This window comes from Pundamilia nyererei, unplaced genomic scaffold (assembly GCF_000239375.1).
Source record: "Pundamilia nyererei isolate P.nyererei 1_Seehausen unplaced genomic scaffold, PunNye1.0 scaffold00028, whole genome shotgun sequence".
NCBI lineage: Eukaryota > Metazoa > Chordata > Actinopteri > Cichliformes > Cichlidae > Pundamilia > Pundamilia nyererei.
In genome coordinates this window covers 2,075,656-2,102,299 of record NW_005187429.1, presented here as the reverse complement: position 1 = coordinate 2,102,299, position 26,644 = coordinate 2,075,656, and the positions used below count along the sequence as shown (strand labels likewise).

General features: G+C 41.0%; 1 protein-coding gene across 7 annotated transcripts in view; it reads left to right on the top strand.

Moving 5' to 3' along the window:
- spire1a (spire-type actin nucleation factor 1a) overlaps positions 1–24,743 on the top strand; it is a 36,767-nt gene extending 12,024 nt beyond the window's left edge. Inside the window, exons 3-20 of one of the 7 annotated variants that reach the window (XM_005728381.2) lie at positions 9,246–9,512; positions 11,207–11,332; positions 13,924–13,998; positions 14,169–14,333; positions 14,470–14,556; positions 15,732–15,861; positions 16,665–16,706; positions 18,047–18,094; positions 18,409–18,563; positions 18,990–19,071; positions 19,162–19,301; positions 20,378–20,401; positions 21,087–21,116; positions 21,762–21,899; positions 22,012–22,082; positions 22,551–22,578; positions 22,690–22,841; positions 22,931–24,743. In XM_005728381.2, coding sequence (XP_005728438.1) covers positions 9,246–9,512; positions 11,207–11,332; positions 13,924–13,998; positions 14,169–14,333; positions 14,470–14,556; positions 15,732–15,861; positions 16,665–16,706; positions 18,047–18,094; positions 18,409–18,563; positions 18,990–19,071; positions 19,162–19,301; positions 20,378–20,401; positions 21,087–21,116; positions 21,762–21,899; positions 22,012–22,082; positions 22,551–22,578; positions 22,690–22,841; positions 22,931–23,192 — 2,022 coding nt within the window. In that variant the 3' untranslated portion in view covers positions 23,193–24,743. The remainder of the gene's footprint in view (positions 1–9,245; positions 9,513–11,206; positions 11,333–13,923; positions 13,999–14,168; positions 14,334–14,469; positions 14,557–15,731; positions 15,862–16,664; positions 16,707–18,046; positions 18,095–18,408; positions 18,564–18,989; positions 19,072–19,161; positions 19,302–20,377; positions 20,402–21,086; positions 21,117–21,761; positions 21,900–22,011; positions 22,083–22,550; positions 22,579–22,689; positions 22,842–22,930) is intronic. The other 6 variants (XM_005728384.2, XM_005728382.2, XM_005728383.2 and 3 more) reach the window with 6 other exon arrangements.
- The last annotated feature ends 1,901 nt before the right edge of the window (positions 24,744–26,644 follow it).

The following is a 26,644-nucleotide window of genomic DNA, read 5'->3' as shown; positions in this document are numbered from 1 at the left end:
GGCCAATACCTCAGTATGGCCAATACCTCAGTATGGCCAATACCTCAGTATGGCCAATACATGTAAAATGCTTTAAATTAAACCTGCTGAGCATAAGCATGTTAGCATTGTCTGTCTGGACGGGCTGGCATGCTCAACTAGTGATCCGATCACTGCTGTAACTGCCTGCCTCTAAGATCTGGTAACTGCGTTTCAGCTTAATTTAATAATGTAAAGTCTTCTGACATTAATTAGAACTGTAAATTCATCCCATTGTTTTCTCCTGACCAATCTGCCTTCGGATAATTTGGGAAAATTGATTTATATCCCTTGCACACAAAAGGTGCAAAGGTGTTTATGGCCCAATTCCTGTGCTCCTAATTCTTGACTTTACATGTTTTTGTTGTGTCTTAGTCGCTTGTGGAAGTGAGTCAGCCACTACCCCTCTCTCTTACCTCTGCTTCTAGTTTTTGGAGCCAATCACAAGCTTGTTAACACCTGCTTTACAACCAGTAAAAATGGGTGTAATGGGTAATCAGTAATGCTAGAGAAAAAAAAAAAACATCTTTTCCTGACATTAAAAACGGTGGCATATTTGGCTTTCTCTTCTAGTGCTCGGTCATCTTTTAGGAAAAAATGTTTGAGTTGTACTGTGCACCTTCTGTTGTAGCCTACAGGACAAGCTTAACCTAGTTTGTCCTCATCTGAAGATTAAGGTGAGATTACTGCTAGTATCCTATTACAAGGTCCCCAGGTTGCCAGATCTGCACTTTGGGGCCAAAATGATTAGTTTTCCAGTATAATGTTTGAAGTAAACCCTTGGAATTAATATAGATTGTAGTGGGCTGAGGTTTAGCTTTAGGGATTCTCAGAAAATTGGAGTTAATGCAACCTGTCTTTAGGTCTGTTTTTCTACTGCTTAAAACATTATACCCTTAAAGATCAGTTTAAAGTCCATGTGGGGACCATCATGTTGTGTTTTGTAGATTAAGCTTCTCAGATTGGGTAGAAATTGCATATATTTGCATTTCAGCATCGTGCAGTTGTGACTTCCGCTCTGTAGCGGGTTAAGCAGGTGCTGCTATGAGGGTTCTGTAAGCGCAGGGGCTGGATGTTTCTCCCTTCACCCTTATGTATGTCACTAGAGGTTATAAGCCTTGTCCCTGCAGAGACTGCCCTTCAGTTGTGTCAGCTTTGATGAAAGAGTGCACATTTGTGGAAGAAACAGGGTTTTCTTTATGTAGATCTCAGGCACGGCCGAGGATTGTTCTGATCTGTTTTCTGCATGCTTGTTTGTAGACGCAGCTTTTGAATTCAGTCGCAGTCCCCCGGGGTGAGTCTCAGTTGGATCCCTGTATGCCCAACATGTACCAGTGACCTCATTATGTTGCACCTTGCTTTTATTCAAATTGATCAATTGATTTTTTTTTTTGGGGGGGATGCTGACTGCTTTTCTTTTAAAGCGGCTGGCATTACAGTCCCTGAGGTTACATTTCTGCCTGTACAAGTAAATTCACACAGAAACTAAACCGCAGGGATCTGTTTAGCATTTAGTGCTATTCTGGTCAAGGTTTTCTATTTATATCTAACACTGAAGAAGCTCTTGCTCAGTATTTATTTTTATTGTTTTTTTTTTTTATATGTGGTCCAGCCAGGCTTGAGAGATTAATATTTTTCTCCTGCTTGGTCTGTCAAGTCTATAAAGTTATCAGATCTTTAGCTCTTTGTGGTTTTTGGAACAAGAGGAGCTGTTTTTCTGCTGTGCCATAGAAGCTGTCTGTCAGATTTGTGGTGTTTAGAGCTACTTTAGGGATTCTGACAGCATTTAGGTCAAACTCAGTGGGAGGACTTTTCCAGCTGGTGATTAGTGTATTTCACTGCAGCCTTTAAACTCTGTAGGTTTGTGCTTTTCAGAGCATGTTTTTATTTTATTTTATTTTTTTTATCCACACACTGCCATTGGCTTGAAGCTGTTTGATTAAAAGCTGATTCTTTGTGTGATGTATTCAGTCTCAGCTCATGTGTAGTTTTTATCTGTATGTGCCTTTTTTCTTTCAAAAATGTTATCCTGCATTTTCAGTGTCTGCTTTTATGCCAGTTTCCTATTGAAGTGGAAATGATCATATGTAACATCAGAGCTGACTGTTCTCAGGGCTCAGCGTTTTCCAGTTGACTTCACTGATGAATGCAAACTCAGCTGAGTTTGACCTGAAGACGTAAAGAAGCTCCGTCTTCTGTCCCACTCTGAAGTGGGAAGGTGATGCTTCAGACCGGAGGAGGCTGAGCATCCGCTCCTGCAGTGGAAGACCTCACGGTTTAACTTTGGTTATGTAACTGTCTGTGTTGCGGTGGCTTCACTCTACTGCTGCAGCAAATGCTGAAGGCGGCTTATCTGATGCCTTTGTGAAATCTACAGGCCGCAGTGATACCCAGGGCTGTGTGATTGTGTTACCTCTGCTCCAGGAATCTGTTCGGGTAGTTGGTGTAGTCTGCAAAAGGGAAACTGTCTCCATTTCCGGTTCCACTACAGCTTGGAGAGTAGCTGGACAGTGTTTGTAGACACGTCCATCACTTTCATGCAAATTCCAACTGCATTACTGACTATAGTAGTGACCTAAGCAATCACAAGGAGGGATTTTTCTTTTCTCCAAATCAGTAACGCACGTTCTTCCCTCACGACAGGTGGCTGACAGATGGTCATGAACTGACCTTCATAGGACTGCGTGACTGGTCATTAAAAATCATGCAACTGCTTTCAACTGGTCAGGAAATCCTAATTTCTCCCCTCATGCCCAGTGGCTGCCAGATGGGACTTTATTTGCCCGATCTTACATTGTCATCGTGATTGTCATTTGTCCGAGATGGTGGACAAGTTAACATCATGTGGTTACGTGTCTGCAAAAACCTTAATAAGCAAATTTCATTTCATTAATGGCCACATCAAGGGCCAGATATGCAGTTTATTGATATGCTTTAATTTAATTTTCTTATAAAAAGAAATGTTGGAGGTCACATAGAGGCTTCGTACAGGCAGTTCTGTCCACAGAAAGCTGTTCTCGCATATGCTTCTACAAGTATCACCTAACACGTTTCATAGATCCGAACTTATGGCTGTGTCAAAAAGATCATGTAGTTCACGTGCATCAGAGCCTGGTGCTGAAACTAGCCATGATAAAATCTACATTTTCAGTTTAAAGATGAACCAAAAACCTCAAATTGGCCTCTGTGACTTGGACATTTCCTCTTGTGTGATGTGGAAATGATGACGACAATATTAGACTTGAGCTTTTGCTATAGTTGAAATGTTTTTAAGCTCAGCAAGTTTCTTGAGCTGTGGTCCCGTTTATGACTGCTGCTAGGTCGTTTTTAAAATGCTGACAGTCTGTTGTCAAAGAATATGAAGAAGACTTCAGGTTCCTGAAATTGTGCCTTTAAGTTTGTGCAGTTTGGTATATGCATGAGGTGAGTGCCATTGAAAGATACAACCAGATCTTATTAAGAACACGAGGGGATTTCACCCGCCACCTTGAGTTAAAGCGAGGCCCACCAGTTATTTCATTGGCCGGCGACAACCTGCATGTTTAGAATCACTAGTGAAACTTTGAGTTTACTCACCTGTACCTTGAACCTTACCTTGAGGATTATTTGACTAGTACTATTTAATGATCAGACTAGTTGTAAATTCTGCATAAATTGGGTAGAGGTCTCAGCAGCACAGGAGCCTGACTTCTTTCTGCTTTGCTTGTGTGAGGATGTGCTGCTCTTCAGCACAAACGACTCATTCTTTGCACATCTGCGTAAGCGCTGACTCACCGATGGTTTTCCCTCCATCTTGGTTGCTCCTTGTACTGCTTTTCAGCTTATACAACTACAAGAACTACAACTATACAAGAGAATGTAAACAGTTGAGTTTTTTGCGATCTATTTAAAATAGTGAAAATTTGAATTGGCTACACATAAAACATACTGTAGTAGGAAGAGTTCTGTTTCGCTCAAAAACCCACATTGAACTGCACTTTGCAGAATAGGTTTCTGTGCTTTAATGTTGGTAAAACACTGTTTTTCCTCACGCTGTAGACTGCTGGAGCACATTTTCTCACCCTTTGTTTAAAACTCCCTCTTTAACATCCTAAACCTAGTCTGCTTAGCTGGTTCAATGAAAATATGGCAAAGCTGGTTACATAGTCATGGTGTTTCCTGGCTTAAAATAGTCCTTTGGAGGCTCATTATATGCATAAACTCTATTGGTCCACATAAAGTTAAACAAAAAGTCTGTATTTGCTTGCCTAACAATAGGCTGTGTATTTTCCAGGCTAATTTTGGTGAATTTGAGTAAGTAAAAATGACAAAACCTCACCAAAAATGCTTATATTTATATTTGCTCTGTGGTTTATTTAACCATCAGACAACCAAGGTTAGTTGTATGACAGATTAATGACTTTTCCAAGCAAATACATGCACGCACACACTCCTCCCTAGCTGTTGAGACAAAAAATGTGCTTACTTATGAGTTCTTTATTTTATCGTCAGACAACTACTGTCTGAGTGTGTAGCAAGTACAGACCTGTTTTTAACTAATTAACTGTGGAAATACTCCCAAATTTGCTGATCTGCTTCTTTGGAAGGGAAAAGGAAAGCTGCATCTAAATCAAACTTTTTTTATTTTATTTTTTATTTTAAATAGTTTCATACACTAAAAATATATGTTCCAATTGTTGTGAATTGTGATCTGCCTTTTTGGTTCAAGAGTGAACATGAAATCTGTGAGGTGGACAAAGGTTATTCATGAATGAGGAATTCTTTTTGTATTTTGTCACAGATTCTTAAGATAATGCCTCTGGCACAGGGAAGTAGATTCTCTATGTAAAATCCCTCATTGTTAAAAACTTTCCCCATGCAGTGATGTAATGCAGCTGGTTATTATCTTTCTTTGTGGAGGTTGAGGGAAAGTGCACTCTATTTTGAGTGGATTGGTGATTCACAATCTTGAGGATGCTTGTAAACTTTCTGAGAAAGCCTGTCACAGAGCTCAAGCTGAATTCATTCTGTGTTACGATTTTCTTTTTCTTTGGCACCCAGATGACTCATCCTGCTGCATTTCCTACTAGGCATTTTTAAACACTGGTCATATCCCGTGTTACCTGCTGTGGCTGCCTGGGGAATTTACTTGGAGCCTTATTCACCTAATAGTTTGCTACCACACTTATCCCGTAGCTTAAACCCCAGCAGTGGTTTTCCTGGCTGCCTTTCACAGCTGTTTACCCACATGCTTCCTCTTCCTCCACCTCACTGCCTCAATCCTCTGAATCACAAGTCTTCAGATGTGACTGTTTTCAGTTACTCACCACAATCTATATTTTCCTTATTTCCTCTCCTGTTTTCTTTTCAATAAGTCTGGCTTTTGATACTTAAGATGCCTCTTCCCCATTGCCTCTGACTTGAACTCAAAGGAACTTTCTCCATATGTCACTGAACAGAATTATTTAGCTGCTGTGTTGGTTGACCTGCGGCCCGTTCCCACTAAACACTGATTCTTCCATCCTTCAGCTCCCTTTGAGTTAAGGTTACCAGTTGGGGTCTGGTAACCTTAACTCCAGTCGGAGTCTGTGAGCCGTCATAGGGTGAGAGGCGAGATACATCCTGTTCACCTAACCCTATGGACCATATGTGGCAAAATTCATCCAAATTATCGGGAATATTGTACTTGGTGCTTAATTATTGTATTAAACAGTGATCCTTACTGTGCTAGTTGCTGTTGAACCACTGGACAATCACTGAAACTAATTTTCGTTTGTTGGCTAAACGTACTCTTGACCCACCACTACAGAAAATGTCCTTAACTGGACATGTAGTATAGTGAGACTGCTTAGCCTGGACATGAAAACACGAGGTTTCTTAGGTATACGTGGTGCAGTATAAAGCTGATGATCCTTTTTGCCTGTGAATAAGATACCCATGTGCAGACGGTCACTCCTGAATTTCCTAATTTCCCTGCCCACTACAGTGCATGTTGTACTACAGATGGATTAAAAGGTTGCATAATAAGACACTAAGGAATAGGATATTTGTTTTAGCCTGGGAACAGGATTATCAACTGCACACAGAGATGATTGAGGAATGATAACGATGTAACACTATGAAAGCAATCTTTTCCCAGTGAGAATAGGTGGGTTGATTTTTGGAAATTGAGAGAATCTATTCCTGCTTTTATTTATTTATTTATTTATTTCCTGGGGGGGCATTTTAAAATCTTTTGATGTTTAATAGGCAAACAAATTGTATTATTGGTTATAATCCAATATGCATATCTGTGCACAGACTTTGAAGAGCAGGTGCTCACATCAGAAAAAGCCATTATAAAATAATAAGAAAATATTGAGTTGCACACAGTAGCAGACGCTTTCCTTGCTTGCGTACTTACCGATTTATTTATATCTATGAAAATATTTTCATAAAGAGTCGGTGATCTTATTCAATTTCATAATGTTCCAAAATATCATACACTTAAGTAATGAAAATGATGAAAAATCGATAAAATTTACAGTGATGTGTTGTGACTCCACAAAGATATGTTGAGGACTAATGCTCATGACATTATGATCACATGGTTCTTTCTGTTGTCACACATGGGGTCCAACAGAGCTCAGGTGATTTTTAAAGCAGAATAGCTTGCTTTTTATAAGTGGGCTGTTACTGCTTATGTTCGTCCGGCTGTAATCGTATCTCAACTTCATAATGCTGACAAACGTGGACGAAGCTAGTGCAAACACGGTCGTTACCTGGCTGTCGCTAATAAAAGCCGGTCAGAGCCATGCTGATGCTCCTCTGGGTGCTGCAACGGCACGCATAGCTGGCTGTGAAGATAAGATTTCTGGGCCGGGCATTGTTGGGCAGAGGTTAGTTTTTGTTTAATAAAATTGGAAATTAATTATATACAGTTTCTAAAATCCCAATGCGTTGAATTAACTGAAACTGATGCCCATTCAGAACTCTATCTTTCACCATGATCATGAGTTCAGAATTTTGTCTGACCCTGTGATTCCTCAGATATGTTACCAGACCCGTTTTGGCTTTTGGACTATACAAACAAAACAAACAACAAAAAAACCCCCAAAAAACCATTTAAGCTACAATGTTCTGCACCTTGATGTGCCAGGACATCAAGTACATTGTCACAACTGTGAAAATGGATCGTACAGTATCCAAGTAAAATCCCACACTCTAGAACTGCGTGGTTTGTGTCAGTTATTTTAGTAGTCAGTCTGATTAAATGAGTTTCTTTTCGCCTTGTTGACCTTAACATACCTAAACGTGTGCACTCCACACCCTTCTCTTCCATGTAGTACACTCCCAGACTCCAAAGACGTGTGCAGTGCTGTTTTTGGCACCAAACCAGCGCATATCCAGCCATGCCCATCAGAACTAGCTTCATTCACAGCAACGGTCTGGTTTGTTTGGGACGCCTCCCTCTTTCAACAATACACATCTGGAAATAGAATATGCAGTGCAGTAATGACAGAGCATTTATTTAATGGCTCTGGTGACAAGTGGCAAACAAAATAAACACAGAAGTTATGGCAAAATTTACTGAAGTCAATTTTTGTGTTTGCTGCTGAAACTTCAGGTGAAGTGCTCTGTATCCTTAGCCTTTGAGTATCAAAGGATGTCCACATGCGGAATAGTATTTTAATTTTTGTGGGTACTTTGCTAAATGTCTTCACTCCCACCGCGCTCTGATTGAAATCATTTGGCCCGGTCATAACGATATCTGACGTTTCCGAGGTTGTTTCAGGTCGACTGGCCAATACTTCCGACACTTGTTGACCTCAGACCGAGGGTTAGATCAGTGAACTAAGTGCGCTGATGTAAAACTAGCAGTTTTGTGTGATCTGATAGTTGTCTGAAACATCAGGAAAGAGAAAAAAAAAAAAAGGTCATGTCCTACTAATTAATGAGAGAAGGCAGTGATGAAATGAAATCATCTCCTGGATTATGGTAATTATTAAGTTTCAGTCGGATACACTGGCCTTTTTACTCATTCACTTTGAAGACGTGAACTGTCCTCCGTTCAGGTGAACTGAGGTTTGTTGTAGATACGGTTGTTTATCTGAGTAAGGCAAGGGTACTATGAAATGAGGCTTGTTCCATGAGGATGTGCTGGTGTGCTTTTAATTATAGCGGAGCAGGAGGAGACAAAAAGCTGAATGTCGTCTGTCAGCTGGAAAGAACATAATGTTGGCATAGTTAACTTGGAGTAAACAGATTTCAGCAGATGGGAAAGAAATGTTTTTACCCCTCGAGCTAAGAAGAGCCACCGATTTGAACCAATACAGTGAAGACTTACAGCAGAGTATTACTGCATCTGCTTTCTGCAAATACGATACTGAGGACATATGACATTGAATACAGTATAAAGGAAGTTTGTGGAGTGACCGACGTGATTACTCATTAAACGTGGTCTGATTTCATCAAGCTGAAGTTGTCTGGCCATAGTTCGCTCCTGCTTCTGCAGTATTGGTCAGAATTTAACCAAACTTAAATGCAATGATCACCCAAATTGTGATCATAGTCACAGTCAAGGTCATTGTTGTTGGTCTCGGTGGATTTTAATTATTAGTGTGCACAATCCCGCTAACTAGTGACAAGAAAACGTATCCTTTTCTTTCTGTAGTTCACACATTACATGTGAATTGTGATGATTGTGAGACGCATGAGCTGCTATTCACTCACGGCGGCGTAACATCCGATTGAGCCATGTAAGAATAAAGGAGGTGTTTATCCAGAGAATTCGCACAGTGAGCAGAAGTCATGGTTGTTGCCTCCTTGATGCTCTGCAGAACATTTTCTATTGTCAGGAAACATGTCCGACTGAGACTCGCGTGACATTATGAAGCATTCATGTGTGGAAATCCTTTTCATCATAACTATTCAAAACACAATTCGACTTATCGAATGCATGAACGAGGTACTGTTCATGCCTTTAACACAATGAGTAATCACTCACATTGCGTGCTAGAAAAAGTAAGCAAACCTATGTGCTAAAGACTGATATTCTTTTTGGTGTTCCAGTTTAGGAGATGATGAAAGTTGTCAGTGTGTGCACCTTTAGAAGTGATCCTCACAATAATTAAAGTCAACACTTGCAAGTACAACTGTTTGTTTCAGAATTTATCTGTTGTTCAAGCCCCTGAGTGCCTAAAGCTACAAAATGTAAAATCAACTTGGTGGCCTGTACAAAATAATAACTTACAACCTCTTCTTTTTAGGTTATTGACTCACTGGGTGTCATGATCTACAAAGCTCTAGACTATGGCCTCAAAGAAAACGAAGAGCGCGAGCTCAGCCCGCCGCTGGAGCGCCTCATCGACATGATGACCAACACGGAGGAAACGGAGAGTGACCCCTGTCCCGACGAGGGCTACGAGGCCACAGAAGAAGAGGATGAATGCGAAGAAGAGGAGGAAGGGGACCTCGTGTCTGATGGCTCCAGCAGTACAATCAGTAGCATCCGGAGCTATCGAGACATCATCATGGTAGGGTTTAATTTTATTAAGATACACATGTAATCGGTTTGCAATGAGAGCTTAGTTTGTCTGCCAGATTCCTTGAGTACATAAATCTGTTCTCAACACGTGCTGCTTCTATTAACTCTAATAATTAACTACAGTGTTCCTGCTGTAGAGCTTCATCAGTCTGATCACTTGGTCCATAATGGATTGAAATGGCAGAGCAAATTGAAATAAAGCAAAGCTATCGCAGGCATATGAAATGTGTGGCTTTCTGTTTTGTGTGGAATAAACTGCCGTATAGTTTGTGTGCTTGCCACATTTTTACAGCTGGCTTGTTAAGAAAGCAGTGCAGCCGCATGTAATCACCCCAGCACAAACGTTTTCCCCTGATAGAAGCTGTCACACTGTAAATTCCCCAAGTAGCTTCTGAATAAGACGGGTAATTATAGCCCTGTAAACACACTGGTATTAAGGGAATGGGGTTAGAAGGTTTCACAGCCTGTGTTATAAATTCTTATAAAACTGATGTGGAACACAAATATCAGGTCTGTTTGCTGCCTGTGTGCATCTTCCCTAAGCTCTTACTACTCCAGCAATCACTCTGTTCAGTGTAAAGTCATTATGGCATGGCTGCGGACAGATCTGGCACGTCTACATCCAGTCTTATTCTCTTCTGACAAACAGAGGTATGTCACTTTGAAGTTCCAGCGAAACGTGAAGCTGGTACAGTATGACAGGACCTGCTAGCTGGCATCCTACTTAGACAGGAATATTTAAATGTTAAAGTGCCGAATGGGTTTGCTCATTGCTCTTGTACAATGGAGTGAGCGGAGGCTACATGAGCTGGTATTGTTCTACTGAAAGTGAGTTAGGGGTTTGGATCCAGCCACATTTATGCCAATTATGGCTCATCAAATGAAGCCCTGAGTTTAACATCAAATTTAACTCCATATTCTTATGTTTGCACACTTGATTTCCAGAAGTTGTGCTGTTATTTTGCAGTTTCACTTGGTTTTTCCATATAAACATTTTTTTTGCATGTTTCCACAGAGAATTGTTATCAGTAGAAACAATGGAAACGACAGCTGCTGTGATATTTGAAGAATGTTTTAACTCTCACTTCTCAGGTGTCATATCACCTGTTATTTTCCCATCGTGACAAGAAGGCGTCTGTTTGCAGAGTCAGACATTTTTTCAGCTTGCCAAGCCCTTTACCTGAAAATGAAAATATGCCATCCATCTGGTTCGGTATTGTTTTTTTGGAGATTATTTGACAGCGCATGCATAACTCCTTCAGGTAACTCTTATTGTCACGACAATTGGACTCAGATACCACGCAGGTCGGAGCTTTAAATGGTGCGCAACCAGTGATTGTCAAGCGGTGTTGTTCCAGCTGGTCAAGCAGGTTTAGTGTTATTTTTGTCAAGTTCCCCAACATCACACGAGTCTTTAGCCACGCATGAGGCATGACTGAGAATTAAAATGCCCACTTTGGTCCAGATTGGAGTTAAATTAGTCTCAATAGGGTTACAAAAGTGTACAAAGTGTATGATCCACAAGCATAAAGACGATTTACAAATGTACATAAAGGTTTGTGTGTAATTTGGAGTACTGACAAATGTGTGCTTCAATCCACACACAGATATAAAGCAGCTTTATTGATTGTTTATTCCATAAGCACCAGTATATGTAATACATTGCATTCTTTGCCTCTACAGCTATGTTCTTCCCACCTACCCAGTCCATCAGATGCCCCCATCCATTACCAGGCTGTGTGCCGGGCTCTGTACGCCGAGAGCAGAGAACTGCGCACTTTCTTGGAGAAGATCAGGAGTGCCAAGGAGGTATGAACTTTTGATGTGTGACATTATGACGTTATTGCTAATTGAAGTGCAGATGAGTGCGACAGTCTTCTGCACTTACCTATTTTAAATGTTATCGCTACATTTCCAAAGTTTGGTGAACTTTTATGTAAGTCACTCAAGAACTAAGAGGGCACGTCACAAATTTCTCATATTATAAACATGAGCGCTAAGAAAAACTGATGGACAGAACAGACTGTAATAAAGGACCAAACTCTCTTCTAACAGTCTTACCACTCTGGTTTGGTACATATGTTAAACTGCTGGAATAGGGATCTATTCGGCCAACGGACTTATTGCTGGGGAAAGAAAATCCCAGAGTGGTACCCAGAAACAGAAACAACAGTCCACGAAGTGATTATAGTACAGATTGACTGAGACGGTGGGTGTCCCTGGATGACCCTCTTGTTAGGCCAGCCATGAGCTCGAGTGCTTGGCATAACTTAATTCTGAATGGACGTGTTCTGGCATCCTCTCTCAAGTAGCTGTGCTCAACCTAACAGGAACGGTTGTGTAAGCGGGATGTTTTTACTGGAGTAGCTGAGAGTTATTAGGGTGGAATACCGACTTGTGCTGTTTTTCCTTTTTTATTTATTTATTTATTTTATTTAGAGCAATATAAATTATTTTTTACAGTCATGAGGGGAAAAACTATTCTCAGTTGAATAACTAAATATGCCCTTACTGCTTCCATATTAAGAGGTTAAGTAGCAGGAGGCAGGTGCTGCTAATCAAATGCTTTTGATTAACTGATCATCAGCAAGTCTTAGCAGCCCTATATATTAAAAAAAAAAAAAGAAAAGGGGGGGGGGGAGGTTTTGCCAGTTTCTGGTATGAGTGTTAATGCAATGGCATGATCTTCCCAGGAGTGGATGTCTCAACAAATTCACTCCAAGTTCAGAGTGCATTGCTCAGAAAAAATGCAAAAGACCCAAGAGCTATGTCTCAGTTTACAGGCCACAGGTGGTATGTTCAACCTTAAACCTTAGTGCAGTGCAATTAGAAAAAGACTGAACAAGTATGGCCTGTTTGGAAGGGTTGTCACAGAAAGCCTCTGCCCTCTAAAAAGATCATGTCTGCACAGCTTTTCTCCAAATGTAGACAAACTTACCCACTTTGTCTCATCTGTCCGAAAGTATGTTGTTCAAAAAGTCTTGTGTTTTGTTTAGATGCAGCTTTATAAATATAACACAGCATATGAGCGCAAACGACTAATACCAACGATAAAGCACTGAAGTGGAAGGGTGACAGTTTGGGCTTGTTTTGCAGCCACCTGGGCACTTTGCAGAGATTGAGTTGACCATGAACTCCTCTGTGTACCAAAGTATTCTGGAGTCAAATGTGAGGCCATCTGCCTGGCAGCTAAAGCTTTGCTGAAAGTGGACAGTGATCCCAAGAAAATCAGCAAATCTAAAAAAATAAAATAAAATGGCTGAAAACGAGTCAAGATGCTGCAGTGGCACAGACCAGATTGAAAGGCCGTGGTGGGATCTTAAGAGAGAAATAAGTTTAAGGAGACCATGTAGCAAAGCCAGAAATGGTAGGTTTGCTGTACAATATGTACTGTAAACACTAGCTTCTGTAGCAGGCATGATTCATGCAAACAGTCTTATGTAAGACGGTGTGGTTATAGAATCAAGTTTAACTTTATTACAGCAATTTAAAGAGCTCACAGGATTGCATCAGACCACTGCTGTATAGGGGACTGGCTGTAGCCTTAAAGGCCTCTGGATGATTGCTAATAAGCAACCATATACTGTACCTCACACATCACACATGCTTCCAAATTAGGAAATGATCAGTTTTTCTTAGTTTCTCTCACCGTTTCAGACTTTTCTCTAACAAGATTGGCTGGCTCCCAAGAGAAGAATGCTGTTCACAGACTAGAAACCAATGTAAATGTATTGAAAACGGCGTCACTGACTCACTAAATGTTATCATCGTTCAAAACAGGAATGACTCCAGGGAAGTGAAGGTGGGAGATGCATATGCAACTTTCATATCACTTTCACTGAAAGACAGAGGTCGGAACAGTGGGAGTCGGAAGTTAAAATATTACATAACAATTTTTTTTTTTTCCCCCCTTAGGGACTTCTTTCTTTGATCTAAAACCCTGGTGTTATGGTAATTTGTCATTTTTAAATTGAGATTAACCAGCACAGAAAAAAGATTGAAAGTATTGGACATGTCAGGAATGAGGTTGATTTTGAGCAGTATCACAACTGAAGTAGGTCACCCAGAACAGTTCTGCATAACAGATTCAGCAGTCACATATTAATGGCAGTCATTAGTTGTTCATTGACCTTTTTTTGGGTCATTGTTTTTTTTTTTTTGCTTTCCCCTCTGACATAAATTCGATTTCAAGATGAGAAGGATCCGCCTGGTCATGTGAATCCACATTTGTTTAATTAAACAGGCTGCCATGACATTATGGGCAATATGCCTAGGACCTTAACCTAATATTTGTCTGGGAGAGAGTTGGGCACAAGTTCACTACCATCACTTTGCTCATTTTCTGTCTCATTTTTTCCTCGCTAACATTCCATGTTATCCCATTTTGCTATCTTGCCTAGAACCTTCGGAAGATGGAAGGGGAGACTCAGGAAGAACCTGTTAAAGACCTCGATGAGCTGCAAAATGCAGACTGGGTAAGAAGATCTACTTGGTACATCAATTATCACTTTAAGGCAGGAATGTCAAACTCATTGTACATCATGAGCCACATGCAGTCTACTTTGATCTTGAGTGGGCCAGACCAGTGAAAGGCATTGCAAATGCATAAGTGCATCACTAACCGTGCCGCTTGTATTCCAATCAGGCACGGTTCTGGGTACAGGTGATGAGAGATCTAAGACACGGTGTAAAATTGAAGAAGGTCCAGGAGCGCCAGTACAACCCACTACCCATAGAGTACCAGCTCACACCCTACGAGATGTTGATGGACGACATCCGTTCAAAACGTTACAAGCTGCGAAAAGTCATGGTGAGGGTGTTTGGAGTTTTTTTGTTTTCGTCCTCTGTGTAGTTCAAAGACAAGCGATGGTTTTGTTCTGTAGCGTGACCTTCCATTTTTTTTTTTTTTATCACGTCTTCATGTTACTTTTAATGTCTTCTCCCAGGTGAATGGGGACATTCCTCCACGGTTAAAGAAGAGCGCACATGAGGTCATTCTGGAGTTCATCAGGTCACGACCTCCTCTCAACCCTGTGAGTCGTGCAGAACACGGTGTCAGTAATTAGTATGGAGGCTCAAAATCAATAAAAATACATGAATTTATTAATTTGCAATTACACACAATAATATTGTATTTGATAAATATATATATATATATATACACACTTTTAAATGTATTATCTCAAACAAATTTTTGGCATTAATCTAAAAATATGTCCTGTTTATTTGTTGCTTGATTAGCTCTCGGTCACACAAAACTTGAAACCAGTCAGTAACCAGGCAACCACTGGTCAACAGGAAAGCAGTTGGTGAGTGGTTGTTCATGGTCGCTAGGGAAAATTGGTTGCAAAGCCATAAAGCTCATTTTTCTGCAGTTTTCCCATTTTAGTGGTCCTGGTTGCCAGGGCGCCCACTGCCTGGCTCTTAAGTTGGATTTGATCTTAGTTCTCTAGTGAACCCTTAATGGGCTTTAGCCTTTAGCCAGTCAACCAATAGTACAATAGTACCAATTGTAGTATGCTCAAAACACACTTTAAATTATAGCTCGTTTTAGCTGCATCCGTGATAACGTAAATTTTTTTTTTTTAAATGGATATATAGCTTTGTTTAGGGGGGAAAATTTTTTTTTAGCAAAATAAACAAGTAAATAAATAAAATGACAGATATAGAAGCAAAATAAAGCAGACATATAATATTGCATTTAAAAAAAAAAAGAAAAGAAAAGAGAAAAGCAAACAAATCTTCTGTTATATACTAGATTTGACATTTTAATGACATCAGTTTAATTATTGAATCCTAAATTTACTTAAAAAAAAAAAAGCTTGGTCCTTTGTAGCATGTGTCATGCATGTAATTGGTATAGTATTTAAGTATACCTCATGTACTCCACTTTCAGTACAGTAAAATTGAACTTGGACAGTGACGTGACAATTGTCGTCTATATTCAGCACAGCTGTGAAAACACTGAAGTCCGTGACATCAATATTTAGTTGTCACTTATGATACCAGTACCCTGCCATACACGATGCTGCAGATGCCAGATGGCTGAGTGTGACTGTTGACACATGCAAGTCTATCATTGCTTTTAGCTAAATGATTAATTTTGACTGAGAAAATAGCTGAACGACGTCATCACGCACTCTTTCAGAGCAGAGGTGTGAGAGGAAAATCTTGGTAATCAAGTACGCACTCCTGATTGTCACGACAGGTCTCTGCTCGCAAACTCAAACCACACCCTCCGCGTCCCCGGAGCCTTCACGAGCGACTGCTGGAGGACATAAAAGCGGAAAGGAAGCTGAGGCCGGTTTCACCCGACATGATCCGCAGAAACCGCCTGGGTGAGATGACGATTACACAAACCCACGCTCAGAAATGATTCTACTTATGGCCTGACATATAAGCACGAACTCGCACTGCTCTGACTCACATGCAGATGTATTGATCTTTAGAAGAAATCTCTCTGGGGGAGCGTTGTTCTTAACTTTCTGCATGACAGCTTTCAGTGAACCTAACCCATCCACTCAGGACATAAAACATTATCCATGAATTAATCATTCTTAACTGCAGCCATCACGAGTACTCTAACAGCCTGCTTCCTGCATCGATCTCCTCGCTTTATTAAAGGTGTCAGTGTTTAAACAAGGATCATGCTGACTGCAGCTGTGAGCCTTCATGTCTTTAGTATAGCTGTTACTGCAGTTGCCCAAAGATGCCCAGGTCTCTGCGTGTGACCTTAAGTGACATTACTCATTATGTAATGCAGTGCCTTTTGAAGTGAGCAGTACATAGGTCGTAATCCTCTTTTAGTATATAATGGTTATACATGGACTGAACATGGTTTCAATTAAAGCTAAAAAAGCAGCAGTCTTTACCATCCAGTCTTCTGTGCAGTTCATAGACCAATCCCTTTGTAAGTGACTTCAGTAAACTAATGTTCAGTTGTTGCATAATCGTACATATGGGGCAATTCTGTTAAACTGTTTATGAAAATCTGAGATTATGGAGCCGTTGTGAACGCGTGGACGTGTTAAACTGGGCTGATTCTGACATCATCGTCCATTATAACATAACATTTTCTTTGTTTTCTATTTTGCTTCCTTTCTTTCCTTTTTTTCCTCCCAAATATGGGCATATCTGTCAGTCATGCGACCCCTTAGCATGTCTCACAGCTTTGACTCATCAGGTAAAGTTCATGTCACCTGTTATGTTCTATCCTATTGTTGTGCCCGTGTTTTATTCTAGGCTATTTTTTAGGACTTAGATTCTTGCTTCTCCCTGATTTAAACACACCCCACATACTTCATGCTTGTGTTGTACAAGTGCATTTATGACACACTACTGTCACTTACTGGCTGTTTATTATAAAGACACTTTCTGAAGGTGAGAGGAAAGATGGGTCAGCACAGTGCACCTTAATCTTAGGATGTGTGAAACTGTGTTGGTAATGTTCTGTTGCTGGGGTGATTTTTGGGGCAGCCTGTGGACACAATAAACGTACAAACTCCAGAGAGGGAGGGGATATATTTTAGGGGAGATGCTAGTCACAGAGGCTGTCTGTGGTATAGCTGTTATGAGATGGCAATTGGGCCAGAGCCAGTAAAGTGAGATTACAAATCATCACTCTCTCTACGGCTTTCCTCCCGTGCTGGTCATCCTAATCCTCCCTCTCAATGTGAAAAGTGAAAGCATTATGTAACGCTGCTGTCAGCAGCCTAACCCCTTAGATAAATGGTTGGGAATGGGAGAAGACTGTTCGAATGTAGCGTTACAGTTCACGAGGTGACCACGATCCAAATTATGTACGAGAATAACTTTTAGCACTGTGGCTGCACTCATTGTCTTTCCCTGCTTCCTCCCCCGCACTTCCCTTCGTACGCCTCTCCCTCTGTGCTTTCTAGTTTACGCACAATGTGTTTAAGCTTTAATATAGAGCACTATCGCACAGCGTCCTGTTAATTCACACCCGGGGTCTGTACTATGAAGCGGGCTACAACTGTGATCGCGCAAAGCGCTGTCAGTCGCAGGTTTTCACATCTCCAAGTCAACCCAGGTTTTCTGATTCCAGCTAGAGGTGGTTTAATTTACATAGAGCTGCATACTTCTCGCAAGGATGGATAGATGGATGGATAGACACATACATGTGGATATATATATAAATTGTGAATCTCAACCTCCTTATTCTTCATGGCCCACACTCTGAGACCCACTGGATTAATGTGTCCCTGAGATTTACTCTTGGGTAAGGCTGTCTTAAGTTTATTCTTCCAGCTGCAACCCAGGTGGTGTTAAAGGCTCAAGTGAAGAACACATATTTATTAAATCTACAGGGCAGCCTTCCAGATCTTCTCGGACTCCCCCCCCCAGAGTTACCTCGCTAAGCCCGCAAATGCTGCTTCATTGTACAGGCCCTCTGCTCTGACAGATGCTTGTCGCTGTCGAGTCCTCCCCGTGGTTCTAGTCTGGTGTTTGTTAACGTCTGTGTGAGCTTCGACTGAAGGTTGTATTCCCTTAATTCATCTGCAGGTGCAGGGAAAAGCATCAGCACTCCTCAGGACTTGTTCCGCAGCTCAGGTAAAGCACACACGGACCGGCGTGTCGTGGCAACTTTGGAGTCTGTGTGACAAAGCAGGAGTGTCGTGAAAATGAGTGAGGGGAAATTGATGAGAAAATCTGAACCGTTGGCATGTGGCTGAGGTTTATCTTCCTCAATTCTGCCTCTGTGGTGTCCTGTCATAACACTGTCAAGAAGTCTTTAATACCAGCTACTGAAGGAGTTGACTCGTGATGTGTGGTTCATGTGTACATGTGACATCTGTAACAGTGTCTCTGTTTATTATGTTGGACGCTGTATCTTCCCGCTTTAATTGACTGTGTTTGACCCACAGACACTCCTGATGCTCGGAGGAAGTTGACCTGCAGCACCCATTCACTGTCCAGCAGCACAGCAGGACCAAATCAGGGCGGCGGGCAGGCGCTTAGCCAGAGAAAGAGGGTGCTCAAAGCGCCCACGCTGGCAGAACTGGACGGCTCAGATTCCGATGTAAGATGTCTGACTCTTATGATTGATTACGAATGATCATGCGTGTCATGTGACTTCATCAGAATCTTGGTTATTATGCCAAAAGAGCAACAAAATTATACACAGTCCTATTTGGTGCAAAGAAAGAAAACAAACCATCTGAACTTTTTCATGCACAAAATTAAAAAGGAGAATTTCTAATAAGCAGTATAAAACAAATATATAAAAAAATAGATATGTATGTGATGGCTTCTTGAGCTCGGAGCATAATTATGTCTAAAAGAATCGTATTCCACAACATTTCTATAATATGGTTAAAGTGACGTTCTGATTTAGCAGCTAAGCTCTCACAATTATTAATGACACGTTAATAATAGGCACACAAACTTGATTGTGGTAGTTAGGAATTTTCGATGAATTGCTAATATGTCGTTTTCTGGATGACAGGAGGAAACCACACGGAGCAGCTCCAGCATGTCCACGTCTTTGATAGAAGACACGTCTCCTGACTCCGTCGCAGCCACGAAGGGTATTAACTTTTGAACATAGTGTATTACACAAATTAAATGTTCCCTCTCTGGCAGACTTTTTCATGCATATTTGTGTCCCATGTCTCCAGCTCCAAAGTTCCTGCCTGTCTCCGCCACTCCACAGCCAGACAAGCGACAATCTTCACAGAGGCGGCACTCTATCGAGAAGGAGTCCCCTACCAGCGTCAGGCCTTTCTTACCACCATCCAGACAGAGCTCAAAGTCTTTGGTACGTTACCTTGTGGAGGCTATTTCTATTGGACTCTGTTTATGACAGATCTTTATCATCTAAATGATTAAAAAAAAAAAAAGAAGTAAATATAAAAGCAGTTCATGACCCACCAGTTGGAAATATGCAGTCAGTTGGATGAAATATCAGCCTCGCTAATCAAAATGAATGGAAACCCATTATTGTGGTTACCGGTACATCGATTAACAGCACCAGACGTACAATACGTCTGTTGAATTTACTCCTGTCCTGTGACCGGCCATTGGTTTGCAGTGAGGTCACTGGTTTTCTCTGACTCTGAGCTTGGTCCTATGATTCTAGTGAAGTTGATGGACCTAATTGAAAGCACAGGACAGCGCTGTACGAAAAGGATTTAGGTCAAGTTGGTTTATTCTCACTATTTATGTATTTCTTTTTTTTTTTTCCAACACTGCCAAACCCAGAGCTTCTAATTAAGCCAGACTCAACTTTTAAAAGTCTGCAGTGATGCATGTCAAGAATTAGAAGGTTTTCACAGAGAGAACTTCATATTTTAAATCTTCGATCCCTAATCCTTTCCAGAATCTTTCATAATTAGTGACAAATGTTGCTGATTCTGTTGTTTCCATTAAGATCTGTCCAGTTGACAGTAGAAACGACAAACAGTGACGAGATTAATCTAAGACATCTTTGATGAGTCACTTTTAAAAGTTGGAATAAAAAGTTACTGTTCATTAATACTGGGATGTTAACTCTTTCTCCCTCAGATGCCTGCTAGGGGTAACCCTCGTTTCTCTTTCTGAGTTAAGCAGTTTGTCTTATTTCAGACCTGTTTCCAGAACAAAATGACTGAGTGTGCATCAGAAGTTGGCGGGAGGGATTTCTGCCTGTGCAGCTTTTCCCTGGTTTAAAACACCCTCTCAAACTTCATTCATATAAGAAGCTGAAGCTCTTTAGTTAATGTAGAACAGTCAGGTCTTTGTTGCATCCCTTCCCTTTCTCGTACTCCTGTTATATCTCATTTACATGTTTACTCTGATTAGCCATCTTCTTCCAAAGACTCACTTTAAATTATTTCTTATTTTCAAATGCTGCAGCTAATGACGGATCCCAGTGGCAAGGTAACTAGGTCGATTTCCTGTTTATCGATTTATTTATTTATTTATTTGCAATGTCCACTAATCCTAACAATTAGTACTAAGGAATGCATGCATGCACGCAAGGGAGAAAGTGATTTAAAGGAATGCCATCAAGGTTGGAAGATGCAGCCTAAAGCCTATCACTGTATCCGGCTTCTTCAAAGCTGTTTTTTATTGCTGGATGTACTCTGTGTGGTTTAGTTGAGGGAGCTGGCCGTATAGTGTGCGCAAGAGGCAGCACACAAGCTTTGTACTAGGATTTGGCAGAGACCGAGGTCTATGTGAGTACAGCGGATGTGTGAAAGGATTTTAATGGACTGAAAGGAAAGCTGCAATGTCAGTGAACAGCCTTCCTTTTGAGGGGTACATTGAGATCAAAAATGAAATGTCAAGCCAGATATATTTGTTAAAAATTAAGTAATCCTATGTGCTCATGCATGTTTGAATGTGATGATGTAATCCAGAAGTTTTTTTGTATATCTTTTTATTAGATTTTATGCTTTGTAACAACGTTGGCTGTAAGCTGATGCTGTAACTGACAGACCACCTAATGGGTTCATGCAGTTCTTGTATTAAATTTTACTGAGCGTACTGTGTGTGATTAGCTCGTTGGAATATAAGGTCTTGCTTCTGTTTAAATATCCTGTTCCCTCTGTCTGCTGGTCAGGTGGATGCCGGCAGTGGCGCTCAGGGCTCGGTATGTCGCCACTACTGCAAAATATCAAATTGTATCACCTCCAAGCACTGTGTGGGGGAACCATCCTGAATGGCGTCTAATTCAATCGGCTTGTTTTTTAGATGAATGGGACCTTGTGTTGTAACTGCTTGAGTGAATGCAACTATCTGTGGCGTACTGAAAATAACTCAGGGAAGATTATATATGAGGCCAGATCTTATACAAGCACTCAATCCCAGTAAATGATGATGATCAGTAGATGTGCTCCCTGAGACATTTTCCCCCCTGTGGACTTCTTTTGTAAAACTCCAGATGAGAGCTCAGCTGGCACCATGATGGGGGATCCTCTTACAGATTGTTTCCTTGGAAACATCTGGTGAATAACAGGAGCTCAAAACGTGTTTTTGACAGAGAATAAAGCAAATCTGGATTAAAGTAAAGAAATCCTAGAGTTGTGGTTCCAGCATGGGAGGTGTTGTGTTGCATCACATGGAGGTTCTGCATTTATTTTCACAGCGGCGGTGTGAAACTGCCATTCTCACATCTCGTTGCATGTTTAGGTGATGTGGTGTGCAGTGGGGCATTTTTGTTTGGGTTTGTCAAACACATCACTGTCTGTGTGTTTGTGAGCATGGTTTGATGATGTGATGCATGTTTCCCCCGCAGGAGGAGTTCTGTTATCCGGCGGAGTGTTTGGCTCTGACGGTGGAAGAGGTGATGCACATCAGGCAGGTCCTCGTCAAGGCCGAGCTGGAGAAGTTTCAGCAATACAAAGAAGTCTACAACGCTCTCAAGAAAGGAAAGGTACAAAACCACCTGTAAACTTATGGTTTTCTCTTAAACTGATAATTTGTCACATTGATTTTGAAACGCTAGTGCACCTTCCTCACCTCAATTTTTGTCCTCCCCTGTCCAGCTTTGCTTTTCTTGCAGGATTAAAAGGTTCTCCATCTTCACCTGGTCCTACACCTGCCAGTTCTGCAAAAGGTAATTTGAATCGCTGTTAAAAGGACAGCTCGACTTAAAGAGGGAGACTCCAACATTTAAACAAAGTCTGTATTTGACACTGATTCCCGAATTTATAGTTTTCCTGTTTACGTACCAAACATACCCAATTGGCCTCATATCAAACAGCCACATGCCCAGCACATCCTGGCTGGTATTTCATTAGTCGATAAATCTACTGGATGCGTATGAGTAGTTCTACATCTTTCATTGTTTTTCTTCAAACGCGTACATTATTTAAAGTGCTTTCTGCACTGCAGAAGTCTGAGTCGAGACTAAAGAAACCAAACTATCTACTGTAGGAGCTCGTCTCTCTGGCTCTGCTGCATTAGTTTCTGTTTTAAGCTTTAAGTGACAGTTTGACAGGAGTGCAGTACAAAATCAGTGAAGTGGTTTTCACGAATTTCCAGCTTATCGTTTTTTTTTTTTTTTTTTTTTTTTTTCTTTCAGACCTGTGTGTTCCCAGTGCTCGAAAAAGGTACGAGACTGTCAACTGCTACTTGAAACATCAGTTTAGTATTTGACACTCATTCTTTAAGACCTACCTGAGCCCTTTTTAGTTCAGTTGTTTTGTATCTCTTTGCCTCAGATGCGGCTGCCGTCTAAGCCCTATTCCACACTGCCTATCTACTCTCTGGGTCCCAGTGCTGTGGTTAAAGAAGACACGGGCACATCTGCCCCAGCTGAGCCAGACAAGCAGCCGTTTGGGTCTGCGCACACCCGGCACAGTCTGCGCAGAAGGTGACTTAATAATCGGCGGCATCATCGTGTTGTGGCTGCGACTGCTTTCCTGTGTGTGCACAGATATTCACTCAGTTGTCTCTGTTTAGGTTGTCCAAGCACAGCATCAGCAAAGACGGGCGGTCGCAGGATGAGCTAGAGCTGCCGAAGGAGCTCACTGAGGACTGGGTCACCATGGAGGTCTGTGTGGACTGCAAGAAGTTCATCACAGAGATCATCACCTCCAGCAGGCGCAGCCTGTGCGTGGCCACCAAGCGGGCCCGCCTCAATCGCAGAACCCAGTCGTTCTACATGTCGTCGTCCAGCTCTGTCAACTTCAGGCCTTCGGAGCGAACCATCAATGAGTTGTAGAACATCGGACTGGTCGGTGCACTTTAAGTTAAGCTTTGTCATTCAATTAAAAAAACAAAAACAAATAAAACAACAACAAAAACAACAAAAAACTCCAAAACAAACAAAAAAAACCCTCCCACAGTGATGTGTGTACATAAAGTGGAGTTTCGCTAAGAAGTGACCATGTGGCCGGTCCATTCCAAGCTAAAGCTAGTAAAGTTTCTGATACTTCATCCTCCTCTCAGATTGGCTGAGAGGAGGGATGCAGTGTGGGTCACAGAGAGCAGCCGAGCTTCTGCATGTGGGTGACGTTATCGAGCTGCTGATGTCACCATCATGAACCGGGGTAAGGATGAGTGGGAGCGAATGACACAGAAAGCCAAAAGGTGCAGTGGTATCGTGTAAATAGTTCAAAGGCCCAATCATAGTAGGTTTTCCAGTTCCTGTTTACGTCTAGCACTCAGGAAGAACAAACGATTGTCTTTTGACAGAAATGCACTGTAGATCCTCCCGTCAGGTCTGCTGGGGTAGATGTCTGCCAGTCCCCTGCCCCTCTGATTCTTCCAGCAACACTTATGCCAAAAGTTACATCTCTTCTTTTTTTTTTTTTTTCTTTTTTTAAAAAAGCCAGTTTAAATGTATATTTGCTATGATCTCATGTGGCTGATACAGCACGTTGAGGGGTTAAAAATAGCCTGGTTATTTTTCTGGGTGGGTTTTAGTATTTAATTAAATGTATAATCAATTCTGTGCCTGGTGCCAAAATGTAATTTCTTTCTCTGAATGCCTTTTGTAGTTACGGACCTACTGTGCATAAGGTTTGGTTTCTCACCATTCAGGCTGGCAATAGAAGCACAGGCGTGTTGGGTTCGTGAGTGTGTACATGTTGTATATCTTAACTGTTCCAAAATTTGATTTAATATAAATCTGTAACAAAGTATAATTTTACCACGTTTTAGGATTTCTGCCTCAAGAGTTTCTTTATTGGAAAAAGTTGTTTATTATTATTATTATTATTATTATTATTACTATTATTATTAATGTTATTATGTTTCTGTCAATATAATAAAGTTTTATTTCTGTTCTTGTATAGTTTATAAACTTCTCAGTGTTATACCCTTCTAAATCACAAATAGCACTTTTACTGGATCAATTTATTGTTTATTTTTGTTCATTTATGTCTTAAATGATTATGATTTATAATGTTTTGTTTCACCTCTTGGGGGTTCATAGTGCCATTTTCCCCACAGTTCATGAATGAAAATGTGTTTGAGCGACTTCTGGCTGCTTCACCGGAAGGACTAATTACTGAATCCACTAGAAACACACCACTGAATTGAATGTAGGCACTTTAAGTATAGGACTGTCATCCTTTACCAATATTTTAGCCTTTTCAAATCACACAGTCTCACACGTGTTCAAAGTGTGTGTTTTGGGAGTAAAAAAAGTTGTTACAAAATGAACACAAATCTTAACCAGGCTGTTCGACGATGATGCCATGTTCCAATGAAATAGTCCATCTGATAAGTTTTATTTTAGAGATCTGTAAAGGAACGTGTGCATGCTGTACTGTGCTTTTTTTTTTTTTTTTTTTTTTTTTTTGTGTTTATCAAGGAAATTCTAATAAAATCATCATGATTCTTAAGTCTGACTCTGTTGCCCTGTTACAGAATTCAGCCTTATATGCCTGCAGGCTTACAGAGCACTGTGCAAACCTGTGTTAGGCAGCAGAGGGCGATAGAGGCAAAATAAAAATGGAAACGGGTTTCCTCTCCATCAGCCTGCAGACACGAGGACATCAGGTGGTAAAGGATCTGTATTGCAGACAGATCCACAAGTTTTTTCTGTACCATTTGTATCATCATCCATTTTCAGAAGCTTAAAATTAATTGAACAATTGACCGATAACAAATGTTGAACTCGCTTTGAATATTTAACTGAAAAATGAAGTCCAATGAGATGCTGGGACGCATCAAAGCGATGGCAAAATTTCTGAATTGGCCAAATCAAAAAGGAATGCATTCAATATTAAAAGACCATGTAAGAACACTGAAGTAGATGATGACAGAATTGTTTTCATGGTTAAGAAACGCAAATAACCTCTGACCGAGTCAAGAACACTCTTGAGGAGCAAACCACTGATTACACTCAAGAACAGGAAGTCCAGATTTGCTAGAAAACATCCTGCACAGTCCAAGAAACATTCTTTGTTCCGGTGACACCAAGATGAAGCTGGAAAATGGGAAGAGAAAAGTATGGAGAAGGAGAGAAACCGCTCATGCATAATACACCTGGTCGAGGTAATTTTATGGCATGGGCTACCGCTGCGACCGCCACGGTGTATACATAATATGACTGCTGATTGAAGCAGCTGGACGAATTATGAAGTGTACAGAGCTATACTCTGCTCAGATTTAGACAAATGCCACAAAACTAACTGGACAAAGCTTCACAAATTAAAAGCAACCCAAAGTAAATGGCAAACCACAACATGTGGCCAAATCACTCACCGGAGCTCCTCTCAGGAAAGCAGCTTTTTAGTGACTGAATGCTAAAGTAAAGAGGCAGAGGATGTCAAGGCAAGAAATGCAGCACATCTGGTGGAGTTTACAGATATTAAATATTTAAAACAATCCTTATAATTAAAATTATGTTAGTTTAATCTATTAATTCTGAGACTCTGAAAATGGGGAACTGTTAATAGAATACATTTGTTAAACCCAATAAACTAAAGCTGAAAGTCTGCACTTCAGTGACTTCAATGATGGATTTTACATGAAGCATGTCAGTCATATATATAAATGTATATAATTCTTCTTGCTGCAGTCACTGTGTGTGTTTATGGAGACACACAGAATAGGCAATGATATGCTACCCCTTAATGGGTTAGTAACAGATACTGAAAATAACCTGCCCAGGCCACAGCCTCCCTTAAGGGTGACCCTCACACACTGGTATCTATGGAAAGGTATTGAGCAAACACAGAGTCTGTAAACAATCTGAGAAGGCTGTGTGAGCAGCAGCTCAGTGGAAGGTTTCACTGGGCTTTCTTACATTCTGCTCTGTTTGACTGAGCCAAGCACGTGACTGCCGGTGACATAATCAGAAAAGTCACTGCGTTGGTGGATTCAGCATTTTGAGTTTAGACATTAAGCTCATTTTGCAAGCACGAGTTGTTGAATGCATTCACACAGGGTTACAGAGAGGCATTTAGAGGGACCAGGCTAACAAGGAGCCATTTAACTCAGAGACAGTGATGAAATTTCCATTTGGTTAGTGCTTGTAGGCAAGTTTCAGCATTTCCACTAACACTAATGGACAAGCATTAAAGCGTAAGAGTGAAATCTGATCCCAAATCTCTTCCCCTAAGGTCAGCTTTGCTGGAGGGCTAGTTTTAAGTAGGCCATATACCTTGCAAACAGTGAGCCTCTCAGGGGGGCAGTGGTAACCGGATATGAAGCCTTCATACC